The sequence below is a fragment of the Ptiloglossa arizonensis genome, chromosome 11, assembly GCF_051014685.1.
Source record: "Ptiloglossa arizonensis isolate GNS036 chromosome 11, iyPtiAriz1_principal, whole genome shotgun sequence".
Taxonomy (NCBI): Eukaryota; Metazoa; Arthropoda; class Insecta; order Hymenoptera; family Colletidae; genus Ptiloglossa; species Ptiloglossa arizonensis.
The window spans coordinates 9,257,822-9,271,067 of record NC_135058.1 but is presented as its reverse complement, the minus strand read 5'-3'; the positions used below and the strand labels follow the sequence as shown (position 1 = coordinate 9,271,067).

At 43.1% G+C, this 13,246-nt stretch overlaps 1 protein-coding gene across 2 annotated transcripts in view; it reads left to right on the top strand.

Annotated features, from left to right (window-relative positions):
* Positions 1-13,246, top strand: part of LOC143152913 (protein groucho) — a 103,771-nt gene that overhangs the window by 54,411 nt on the left and 36,114 nt on the right. For both annotated transcript variants that reach the window (XM_076323524.1, XM_076323523.1), the window contains exons 4-5: positions 1,687-1,731; positions 5,135-5,272. In XM_076323524.1, the coding sequence (XP_076179639.1) occupies positions 1,687-1,731; positions 5,135-5,272 (183 nt within the window). The remainder of the gene's footprint in view (positions 1-1,686; positions 1,732-5,134; positions 5,273-13,246) is intronic.

Below are 13,246 nucleotides of genomic sequence, written 5' to 3'. Positions count from 1 at the left end.
AAAAAATAACACAAGGCGTTTTCGTTCCTTCTATCGCGATCCATAAACTATTCGCTATTTAGTCCGTCGAGACCTATAATTTTAGATACAACTAATTAAAACGGTTCGTTGTCGGTTTTTTTTTTGTCTTCTTTTACAAGTATACGATATACGTATACTTCGTATATATATATTTCTCAATTGTTATCATCGGTAAACTTTTCTTTCTCCGTTTCGCTACAATTATTTTTCCACCTGTACTCGCATCAACGGTTGTCCATCCGGTAATAACAACGTATAAAAAAATAATTGCAAGTCCACTATCTCGAATGGTATTGGTAATTCTGCGACTCATCGAATTCATTCTGCGTTCGAAATGACGAAATGGTGAAACGGCTAGGTACGTTTACACCGTAATGACGAACATGCGTCCAACGTATGGCGCTTATACCGTTTCCTTTAATTCGTCATAATTCCGAGAGTGTATAACTCGAACGATCTACGTTCGCGTAATATCTTTCATTTTTTTTATCCACTCCTCCTCCCTCCTCCCTCCTCCGTTTCGTGCCGCTGATTTGAAGCATCGACATGCAATTAACCCATTCGTCAATGTAACGAGCTACTCCGGTAACGCATGACGTAAGCCAAAGTGTGCATATACGAGTCAGACTCGCGTTGCACCGGAATGCATTTATCGTGCTTCTTTTTATAAGTTTTGAAATAAAAAAAGAAAAGAAAAAATACACGAATCTAGGCTCCGTAGTTTATTCCCCGGTTTGGTCCAAGTAACTGTAATTCGAGAAATTACTTCGTTACTTTCTAATGTCGTCGTTTATCCGAAACGTGTACGACAATAATTAGCTAATGGATCAATCCGGGGAATTCGAGATGTCAGATTGTCAAAGAAATACCTTTGTCAATTATCTCGGAAGTTGCTTCGCGGAGTGCTCTCCTTGTTGAAATTGTTGCTCGTGCAACGAGTACAATTTCTTTTTTTTTACAATTGCGTTGTAGGTGCGTTTTTAAATTCTCGCGCGCGATGTATACGAACGACACTCGTCCGAATAATACGCGAACAATTCTACATCTTTCGCGTTATCCGCTTTCCAATTCGTGCTGGTTCATTATACGTTTCACTTCCATTGTATTATTTACATTATACAAATTTTTTCACGAATTCTACAACCACGCTCTCTTTTCTCTTTTACGTATTCCTAGATTCTAACGAGGCACTCTAAAGACCGGAACATCGATCGAGAGATAATCTACGCATCGAGTTTTCGCTTTCACTTCTAATTCGAACGTTACACTACTTATTAAAATAAAAATGGTACCCCGCTTCAACCGAGAAAAAGATACCACTCGAATACACGTAGAATTTTATCGTACTTTTTCCATCAACAATTCACGCGTTGACTGTTCGCTCGTATTTTTATTTCCTCCATTCTAACAAAAAGAAAAGAAAAAAAAAAAACAAAGAAAAAAAATACCCACGGAACGACAAAAACCATAACACAGGATATCCATTCGAACGCACTTAGGATTCAATTGATTCCGTCGTATCCGTACCCGTATACACGGGTACGTAATACCGTAACACCTGTGCGTTCTAACGTTAAGTATCGCTCCACGCACGCCGCGATTCGCAGTTTGTAAACTCGTATGTATACTTTCACTCTAACGAGTCTCGCGCTTTCTCTGTTTCAGTACTACGAGATGTCGTACGGCCTAAACGTGGAGATGCACAAACAGGTAAGTTTCAAGTTCTTCCGTTCCCCTTTAACCGGCTTCTGTAACCAGAAAACGTCTCGCAGCTGTCTCTAGCCGCGCAACATTGTCCGGCCTACGATACTCGTGGACCAATTTCTCGCAGGGGAATCGCGCGCTCTCCCTCTCGTTCTATCCACCTGTGTATTCTTGGTCGCGGAGGCACACTCTTTCTTGGCTCGTAGACGCGCGTTGGTTAACGTCGCGTGTTTGCCGAAGTCATTAAGCGGGATAAGTTTATCCCGTGTACACGGCCGAATAAACATTTGCCGCGATGACTCGGCGACACGGAACGGGGCTCCGAGAAAATCCACACGGTTGGCGATGAGTGAGAGAGAGAGAAAGAAAGGGTGGGGGGTAGAGATGGGGGCCTCGCCACTTTCGACGTTGTTCCGAGAAGTCGTTCCGTTCGATAAACCGGTAGCTCCGGTGCGCGTACGCGTTCGAGTCCGAGTCCGAGTTCGAGTTCGAGTTCGAATTCGAGTTCGAGTTCGAGTTCGAGCGAATCCGTCCCGGAGAGCGGCGCGCTCGTAAACATTTTCGAGATTATTATTCGGCCGCGTCGAGCTCGAAAATACGCCGACCGCGAAACACCCATCGAGCGTTTCTCGTCGCCCCGCTTCGTTTCCGTGGTTCCCGGTGCGCTAACCCGTGGTGAGGCGAGGCGCGGGAGAGGGAGTAGGGGAAGCTGAGGAGTGGGGAGAGACGGAGAAGGGAAACCGTCTCGAGATCGCTCGTTAAACCGGCGAAACGCAGTCGCGCGGCGGCTTTATCCCCCGCGTCTCGTTAATCATCCACCTTATGTCCGCTCTCGCGTCGCTTAATTCCCGCGAAGCTCCGGGGATTCTTACGAGGTGCGACAAAAATAGAGACGCGCCTCGTCGACGAGAGCACGCGCTAGAAATACAGAGCTTTCGGTACGCGGTGGATACGGATACGACGCGCCTCGCGTGTTTGTGTATTCTGCGCCGCCGTCGACGACAACGACGACGACGACAACGACGAAAGCGACGAAGGCGACGGGTAGATCAGTATTTCTTGCCCCCGATGTTTGGCGGATGTTGCTCGCGCGCGGAAAGGTATTCCCGTTAACAAAAGCGGGGCTTTGATTCGCGAACCGGCGCGGCACGACGTGGCGCGAGACCGCCTGTTCCTCGTTTCTTTTTATACACAGAGTGTTTCGGAAATAGCCGAAGTTTCGCGGAGGTTGTTCTAATCGGGCGGAGAGGGGAGACTATGGGAACGTTCGGAAACGCTTGTTTCTCGGCTCGTAAGCGTCGGTTGTTTACGACCGGAGTTTCACGGGAACGCTTTAAAGAGATCGCTGGAAATGGACCGCTACCGACTTGGAATATTTTCGGTGATCGTTGCGCGAAGCGTACGATACGATTTTCGGAATATTTTCGCGGTCGTAACGAATAGGGGGCGCACCGGGACATTTTGGGGAATTAATTCTCTGTCTGTGTGATATACACGGTGGGAAGATCTCGAGGAAATTTTTACGGGTATGGTATCTTCTTACTTGGATATTTCATCGATTTTCCAGGCTTGGTCGATCAAAAGTTTAGATAGATGATACGGTTATAAATTTTGTTTATAAGTGTTTTTTTTTTATATACAGAGAATTTAAATAATTATTCAGAGATAATTTTAAGCACGATTAAAATTTCCTGGAACACAGTTACGTATTTCATTTCGTCGAGTTGATTTATACGATAGAAAGAACGATTATAGTATTACCTCGATAATTGGTCGAGGTCTTCCCCGGATAATTGTACCGGAAATACTACTGTTGCTCTTTTTTTCTCATCCTGGGTATATTCGGAACTCGGTCTTCGAATACAGTAAAAATGATCGATTCCTCGTCACCTTCCCTCGTTAAATGAACAGAATCTGACTCACTCAGCGATCAATTAGCGAGGTAATACTTTTCTGGAGGAAATGTAACTGAATTCCAAAGGTGATAAATAAAATAACACATTTCTCTGCCTGGTAAATATACTCTAAAACAATTCCAATTAAAAATAAATTACTCATAGTGATTAGATATTTCCCTAGTTACATAAAAAAAACAAATAATATTCTATTCATTACGTAATTGATTTGAAATTTCTATAAATAAATTTAGAGACGTATTTCCATTTTTTCCAAACACCCTTTCGAACCGAAAGTGGTTGTTCCAACTCGTAAGGAAAGAATTTTTTAAACACGTTTCGTTCCTTCGATCCTTTTTTATTTTTACGACCAGCGGAGTCCACTGAAGTTAGATCACCTATTTTGGAAACACTCGGTACAATTCTAGCTCCCCTTCAGTGGTGTCAAAATGACTCACCCTTACGAAACGTCGTGCCCTATTGGTTGTTATTAGTATACACCCAAAAAACTGTATCCTCTGAATTTTCCATAAGAGAGCTTAACGTCGAAGCTCAAAGTGGAGCAAAAAGTCAAAGAACCATAAACTTGTTACGCACGACAGGGAAAACAAACGGTAAAATGATCCAAACGTCGAGTCTTTTTCGTGCTATAATTCATGGTCACGTTTAACGCCGGAATGACATAATGGTATCTGCATAGAGGCGCAGTCGAAACTTTGTACGTGTATCCCGTCCTCGATCTTCCTATCGTGAAATTTGGTCCGAATCCAACGAAAATATATATATATATATATAGAATCGCCAAAGATAATAAATCGAGCCGGATAATATTATCCCGTGAGTTCAAGTCGTGTCGTTCGATTTTAATTTACTACCTTATTATTGAATATTACCTAACGACCACGAGTGTCGAAGAAACAGGTCGGAAAGATCGGTGAAGAATATCTCGAACTGGAAAAAAAAAGAAATAATAAAAAACTTATCTTAAAAAAAAAAAAAAGAAAACAATTTTCTAAAAATCGTACAAGCCTTCCTTAGAATCCATGCTCGAATATCGTTACGGGGCTATCGATGGGGAAGATCGAGTCTCGGTGAATGAAAAGAAATTTTAAAGGTGATTCCACGATGACGGTGCATTCTCCTCTTCTTCTTTTCTTTTTTTTTTCTTTTTTCTTTTTATTCTTCACCGGCTAATTTTAACCCTGCGTGTCTCTTAAAAGTGTCCGTGGTTAAATATTTCGCTCACGGAAAGGGGCCGAAAATATTTTCGATCCCCGGGGCAGCTGGTAGGCATGTGCTCGCGAGTGAAAAACGAGATAAAAATGCTTCTTCTTCCCTCTGTTATGCACTTTGTTACCGGGACGTTTTACTACGCAGCTCTCACGCGTCGAGCGATCACCCACTGCGTTTCAGCGAAACGAGACAACTGCGAGCGTTCTTTTGTTCGACGTGCCTCGCGGCCGGATCACGATGATTTGTTGTGTTTTCTTTTGTTTTTTTTTTATCTCATCCAGGCCGAAATATCGAAGAGACTGAACGCGATCATCGGGCAGATACTGCCGTTTCTATCGCAGGAGCATCAGCAGCAGGTCGCATCCGCTGTCGACAGAGCGAAGCAGGTCACGATGACGGAGCTGAACTCCATAATAGGGGTAAGCGTACATTTTGTAATTAACTCCGCGCGGACTTTCGGAGATTCCTCTCGCGTTTCTCGATTATGTCTATGTATCTCGGTCGAACTCCTCGCTCCGTTTTATTATTCCGCTACCCTGCCAGCACCGTGTAACCGTGAAAACAGGAAGCGTGCGGTGCTTGTATATAACGAAATTTCAAGGTAACCGTGTACCGTGATGGGCGCTACGTGTGTCGATTCATGGGGAAACATCGATTTTTCGAATCGGTGGATCGAGGGTTAAATTGGTTTATTTCAAAAATCGAGTACGAAGAAATTGATTTGCTTGTGGAGAAAAATTGATTTAAGATCGAGTCAATGATTTTTCGAGTCGGTGAGAATCGAGAGTTAAATTAGTTTGCTAACAAAAATTGAGTACTAAGAAATGGATTTACTTGTGTAGAAAAATTGATTCTTTGAAAAATCGATTTAAGATCGAGTCAATGATTTTTCGAATCGGTGCCAATCGAGAGAGTTAAATTAGTTTGTTAAAAAAAATCGAGTACTAAGAAATCGATCTACTTGTGTAGAAAAATCAATTCGAGATCGTCGTCTCTAGTTTGTATTATTTATTCGTACGATCCGATTTTCTTGGAAACAGAGAAAATTGTGTTTGCTTCTTGAATCGAACCAATTTTTCTGTTGAAAAAAATCGATTCTTTGAAAAATCGACGTTTCTATTGCACGTTACTTTGGAATATCGCAATTTGAAAGCACATTTTCGAATCGTATTGCTTTTAGAATATTATTCGGTGAACTCTCCGTCAATCGACGCTTCTCGTGAACGTCGGTAACCATGGGTCAGTATAGACCCGGTTCTAGCCATCTTTTCTATTTTTTCCTTTTATCCATAATTCTGAAAGACACAATTTCCAGTTTAAATTACTCATCGAGAGTCTAGAAGCTCGACGACGTTCTTGAGAGCGCGGGTCAAAGTAGACCCATAGTTGACGGAGAGTTACTTATCCCCCATTTCGTCGGGCAATTTACAATCCGCCAGTCGAACGAACAAAGATTCGCAACGTTCTTCTCTCGATATTGCAAAATCCAATTCGAGGATAATTTAATTTCTCAATTCATTGAATAATTTCGAAAACGAATCTAGACGAAAGTAACCCGAGAATCGGGACGAGCTTTTTTAATTTTCGAACCTGTGCATTGTACAATACGAGCTACCTTCTTCAATTTTAGATAAGCTATGAAATTAATTATAGAAGCGATCCACGTCATCTAGAATCGTTTTGTTCGTAAATTTTTGACTCGAAACTCTCCTGACCCACATACGAGAGTCGGAGAGTTATTTTCTGCGTATTAACGAATATACGTATATCATTGTACCCTCCTCGTGTAAAGTTATTATTCTCCCCGGAGCGAATCTTGGATAAATGAGCGTAAGTCCAATTACCGTTTTACCAATATATCTAAACATTTGCACCGCGACAGCGGCGAGACTTCGTTAACGAAAAGGTTTCGAGCCGTTTGCCAGTGAAGAATGCCAGTTTCAAAATCTCACGAGTTTAATAACTGAGGGGAATTTGGAGAAGACACCCGCGACGCTTTAAATAAGTTTTCTCAACTTTATAAATCTCTTTCAGGGACACGCGATGCTCCCTGTTGAAATTATTCACCGAAAGATTGCAATTCCATCGAACTGTAGAAATTCTGGAGGCTTTGAAACGTTCGTTATTACTGTCTCTCGAAGGAATCGATTGCAAAATTAGTATTTTTTTTAATTCACCGAATTTGCTAACCTACTCCGATCTAGTCGAAGTTGACGTTATTCCAGAAGTGATTCTTCGATGACACTTTTAAGTACACTTAACCCTCTTGTAACACGGTTTTCGTGTAACAAGTTTGCAAAAATTGCAACAATTATAACACGGTTTCCACCTCATTATAGCACGATTTAACGAACTTTGACAACTCTAATACAGCACGAATGTTTCCATCGCGTTAGGTTTCGCTCGAATTCTGGTGCGTCCCTCGGGTCTCTTTCGACCCATCGGGTCCTAACAATATATTATCTTTCCGTAACGTAAATTATCATAATAAACGCGACTAAATTCTCCTGCACGATCCACTGACTGTGCGACAAAGTTAAAAATTTGAGTTCCACGCGTTTGGGATCGTTCTTGTCCCCGAAACTTTAAATGTATCTCGTCGAAGGGAAGAAACCGCACCCTGGAAAGGTAACATGGTTTCACAGAACTTTTTCGATCTTCTCGGTACGCGGACCAAACCGACCCGCTAAAAAGAGTGTTATTTAAGGAATTCTCAAACTTAACGAAACTTTTCTTCCGTTAAATCGCGCGTTTCTCGAACAATTTGCGTTAATATTTTCACCAAAAAAAAAAGATGAATCTCGTTAACCTCGGACCTCGCGCCCCGCGTTCCAATCTCGTTTCAAAATCTCTTTCCGTGCACGGAAATGGGCGTTTCGTTTTTCGAAAAACCGGTGACGATGACGTGCGTGTCTCGATGTCTCCTCTCCGCGCGCAAAAAAAAAAAAAAAGAAAAAGAAAGAAAAACAAAAAACAGACTCGCAAAAAACTGATTATAGTATCGCGCGTCCCCTTTAATTATTATTACACGGCTCTTTCGAAACTCGTTCAAACAATTTTTTCGTGTGACTGGTTCTCGCGGGTAATTTAGTCATCAAGTCGTATGAATCACTATGCACACCCATTATCCGAGCACAGACCGATCGTGTGCATGCGGACTATGCCTTCTACTTAAACGAAGTTTTTCTTTTTTCGTTTTTGCTTCTCTCTCTCTCTCTCTCCCTGTCTCTCTTTCTTTCTTTCTTTCTTCGTGAAATTATAATCGCGTCCGTTTATCCAGTCGCCGAGCGAACTCTAATTTACATAACAGACTTCCAAAACGGACGTTGGTCGTGCTTACACCGCCGTAGGAACGCATCCTTTCTTTTCATCGGTCTGGGTGTACCGCGCGACGGACTTCCGCTGGAAAACGTTCGTCTCATACTCATAGGCATCGACGACGACCATAGTCACCATCCTCGCGGTGAAATTGACAGTCAGTCGTCGCGGCGCGTATAATCGAGCGCCGAGTTGGTCCTAGCGCGCGCGCGCGACTTGAATAACTCCTTGGCTCCTCGATACCGCGCCCCGAACAAATGTACGACGCTCCTCGACAGTTGAATTAGTCTTCTTATTTCCATTAATAGTCACGATATCCTCCACGTTTCGTCGCTTTGCACGGGAATTCGTCGTTTTATCGGGCCGAGAAACACGGTGCAACTAACGTTGCTACCGCCCTTGACACCGAGTAGGGGAATTTATCATTGGTGACACATTTTGTGAAAAATATAGAAATTGAACCGTGTAATTATTTTTTCTTTTTTCTTTACGTGTTTCTAGAATCGTTTATATTAACCTTTTGCACTCCAAGCGTTGCTTTTACTCAAGAGTGCAATAAATTTCAGAGATTTTTACTTTGGAGCGTCTGAAAAACGAACTCTTGTTCTACTGAAAGGGAGGTCTTAATGTTATTGGTAATTCGTTTATTTAGTTAATCTAGATTGTGACGAAAGAAATGGAATTTGTAATTTAAACTTTCTAATTCGATATAGTGCGATATCTGTGGCTTATTTCTGTCTTCCGGAATTACTTTTCCGCTTTGAACACACCGCAAAGTAAATTCTTTTTCGTAACTCTTTGGATTACGCGAAGTTTTCCATACTACACTTTGTTACTGTTTTAGAATTTTACTCGGAATAATCAGAGGAATAATCAAAGGGTTAACAGCACCTAGTAACGTTTCGCTCGAAATCTGTACATCTAAAGTTATTATCACCGTGATACTTTCAGAGAAAAAAAATAAAGTATGGAAACTAATTACACGCTGGAATCGTTCACTTTAGAATTTCGTTGCCCCGGAATTTCTCCATGATAACATTTCGTGAGTTATAATTACACAAAAGGATATTGTTTGTTAAATATTATCCTGTGTTTAAAGGAATACTCACTGTTGGTTGTTTCTACATTTCACGAAAATAAACGAATTTAACCGTACTGGCCGTACTGGTTTTTCAACGTGCTTTTAAAACAATATTATTCTTGTAAATTGAAATTGGAAACTATATCGATGGAATTGAAGAGTATCGTAAAATGTAGTCTTCCAAAGTGTCTCTAGGTTTTCAAAGTGCACGGTTCGTTGTAATACTTGACAATTTTTTAATTACCTTAGAATAATAATAGCTTTTAGAGGCGACACCACGATCGAGGATCAGGATGATTCGAAACCATCGAAAGTAGTTTAAAATACTGGTAAAAATACAATTCGTTATCGTTAGAGATTTTATGCACGCGTGACGTACGAAAATATGAAAAACATGTTATGCTAAACGCATGCAGAAACGGAATTATACGAAATAGAATATTAATATTATTATAGCAGTTTGTGAAATGTATTCTGCATACTTCTGTATTAGCATACTTTTCGAATACGTAAAATTCGTGGTCTAGTCGCGTTATCAATTATGATAAATCTTCAAGTGTATCTACCCCGGAGGCTAGTTCAACTCAAAATTTAACATATTAATTGCCGTGGTGGTCAGCGGTAATTGGCACTTTAAACTCGAAATTGTAAACTTTTAAGTAGCGACACTGTCATTGGGAGATCCTAGAAAATGACAAGTACCGCGTTTATACCGTAATTTGTATAAATGATACGTGACGTTGCAAAATTCCTGCCTGTCGCGGAAATTGTGGGGGTGATCGTTCATAAAATATATGAATAGTAATTTTGAAAAATTGACCGTATTTTGTAATCGGTCGGCGACAAGAAATTTTGAACGGGGAATAAATTTCGCACCACTTAGTAAGGTGTGCAACGATGTAAAAAGCGTTACATTATACGAATTAAATATTCAGCGAAAATGGTATTGCAGTCAGTCGCGAGTGTATTATACATTCTATAAATTACAATATTACGAGCAATATGGAAGTTTCGATAATCCTGCTGGAATTAAATCGTTCGACGGTGGAAGTTAGGTATATTTCGTGAACGATTAATATTTATTGAACTCGTTTATAAGAAGATATCGAAAGTGTCGTAACGATACGCGTTAAAATATGACAAATGGATCAATCTGTGCAGAAATTCTCCTTACATTGATATTTCGATTGTGCTTCAAACATTAATATTTCTATACCGAATTATTCTTCCGTTCGTAATTTGTTAAAAACGTAAATATTTTTTCGACACTCAGCATTCGTATATCGACTTTTCTTACAATATTAAACGACTGTCCATAAATATTTCGTTCGGTAGATGACTGTGCATAAACATTTCGTTCGTTAGCTGACTGTACATTGATATTTCGTACATTAGATAACCGTAGGTAGATATTTCGTAAAACACTAAACCACTCTATACAGATATTTCGTACATTAGACGACCATACACAGATATTTTATACAGCAATAGACAACTGTACACACATATTCCAAACAACATTAGACGACCGTACATATCCCATACATGACTACACCAGCAACCTATCAACAAGTGCGCGATATTTATTCAATTTTACTCAAATTTGCTCTCTTCGATTTCCGCGAAACAAGATTCCCGAATTCCTCGAACCGGTCAACCGTCACACTCTCCCCAAAAACGAATCCTCCTCGAGTTTCTTCGTCTCTTCGTCTCTTCGTCGATCGTTGACATTCACTCTCCCAACGACTGACTTCCACCCCCGTCGAGGGAAGTTCCTTCCCGAGAAAAGTACACAAACCGAATAAAAAAAAAGAAGGTTCAACGGCCACCGTGTCCGTACCCATCTAGACGAAATCGGACGCCCGTCGCGTGTCCTCGATTTAACGAGCGCGGCAGTCCTGACCGCTACAAATCGTCCGATCGAGGTCGCGACACGAACCGCAATCTGCAGTTGCGTAATACGCGTCATCGGCACGCGGGGATATAATCGGTGCGTGCACTCTCCGCGGCGAATAGTAGGGTACAAGGTGAAGCCGGGGAGTGCGACACGTGCACGTGCATCGCGACTCCTCGCTCGTACTTGCACGATTCGCCGAACGGGGTTCCAGTAGGGCCGGAACACTGAACAGAGTAAGACAGGGAAACAAAGAGCGAACGCGTACGAAAGAGACACCGATGTACGCACGCGCACATACACAGACGCGCGTGCGCGCGTGCTACGTACACACGCGCGCGCAATCAGGAGGGGCTAAAGGCTGAAGGGACGACGGAGGCAAATAGACATAAGCGCCAACCCCCATGAATATGTATTACTCGGTAAACAGGGGTTGAATCAATATTTCGTTTAATAACACCGTGGAACGGTGGAACGCAAATTCTCCCTACGGTGTTTCTCTCCCGAACTCTCGCTTCCCCCACTCGCAGCCCGTTCTCGTCTATCTAATTGGACCTCTCTGTCGTCTCCCCCCACTCTGCGGCCCTCGCGACTCTCGGTCGCCACCGTTCTCCCCCGTGAGTCGCAGTCGCGCGCTCGCTCTCGCGCAGCGCGTTCCCTCGGTCGTGCACCGGGCAGCGGTAGACGCGTCTGGGGAGGGGAGGGGAGTAGATATTCCCCGACACGTATTCGAACGCACAGGTACGGGGAACGCTCGCACCTTCGGGGGCCAACGAAACGCCATCGCCACCGGCGCGATGGACCGATCCGCACCCCTCGGGCCTGGCTCTTCCTCCCCACCTCATCCCCGCGTATTATTCACAGCGCGTTAAACCTCGTTTGGGACTATTACGTTTCGTTTGGCACCGCCACGAACTACGTGGTCCCGTTCTCGTTGCTTCGAATACGAATTGAATATCGTCGAGGAGGGAACGGGTTACGCTCGACCCCCTACTTCCACGATTTTCGACGGTCGTGTATCCATTGTGTTTATCGATAGGGAACCCCTACGCGCACTTGGTCGAACTGCTTTTTTTCTTTTTTTCAAACGCACGGAGAGAACCTCACCGAGTAATTGTCCCCGATGAAACGCGATTTCCCAACGAAAATAAAACCGTGACTATCCCCTCGCTTCCGTATCGCGCCGATGGTCGATGCATTTGCCGCACGCGCGTCGTGTACGCTATTGCCGCATTATACAATTATTGCTCGTTCGACGACCGAGATCTGGTACGTTTTTTTTTCTTTTTTTATTTGTTTATTTTCTTTTTGCGTCACCCACCCCTCTCTCTCTCTTTCTCTGTCTCTCTCTCTCTCTGTAATGGAAAAAAAAGACCGTATTCACGGCTCGTCGCTTGTTTGTTCGCGCGTGTGCACGAAGGGGGTGGGCGCGCAGAGGCGTCGTTGAATCCGAGCGTCGAATTATAATCAAGAGCGGGGTTTTTTCACGGGGCTGGAACGACCGGGGCGAGCGAGAGGCGCGATATCGCGCGCAAACGATAACGTTGCATAATCCCGGAGATAAAAACGGTTGCGTATCGTGTGAACAATTTTTCGCTCGGAATTCAAGCGCGTGGGGCACGGTAATGGAACGCAGAGAGGGGGAGGGGGTAGAATCGCGTTCGTCGGGGTCTCTGGTGTATTGTTTGACGTTCAGCGAAACGAACGGTGGAAATTCTGGCTAATAAAGTGTATTATTAACGCACGCGTCGCGGTGGTGTTGCGTCTCTGCACGACCATCCAACCCCCAACCCCCCCTTCACCGCTGGCTGTCGTGTTTTCGACGAGTTTACGCAAAACGCGTATTAATGCCGGTGAGTTTGTTTCTTTTTTTTTTTTCTCCATTCGTTTCAATGGAGGGAGGGGGTTCGATGCTGAATTTCAACAAGGACGTGTTGTTCTTGCATAGTCGGTGAAAAAAAAAGGGAAACGATTATCGTTCGTGGAGGATATTCTTTCCGGGGTTTCTTTCGCGATTGTTCACGTCTGTTTCGCATTTTGCGGAAATGGCACGTGCGAGTGTACGAGAGTGGAGAGGAAAAAAATAATCGTAGGGAATCG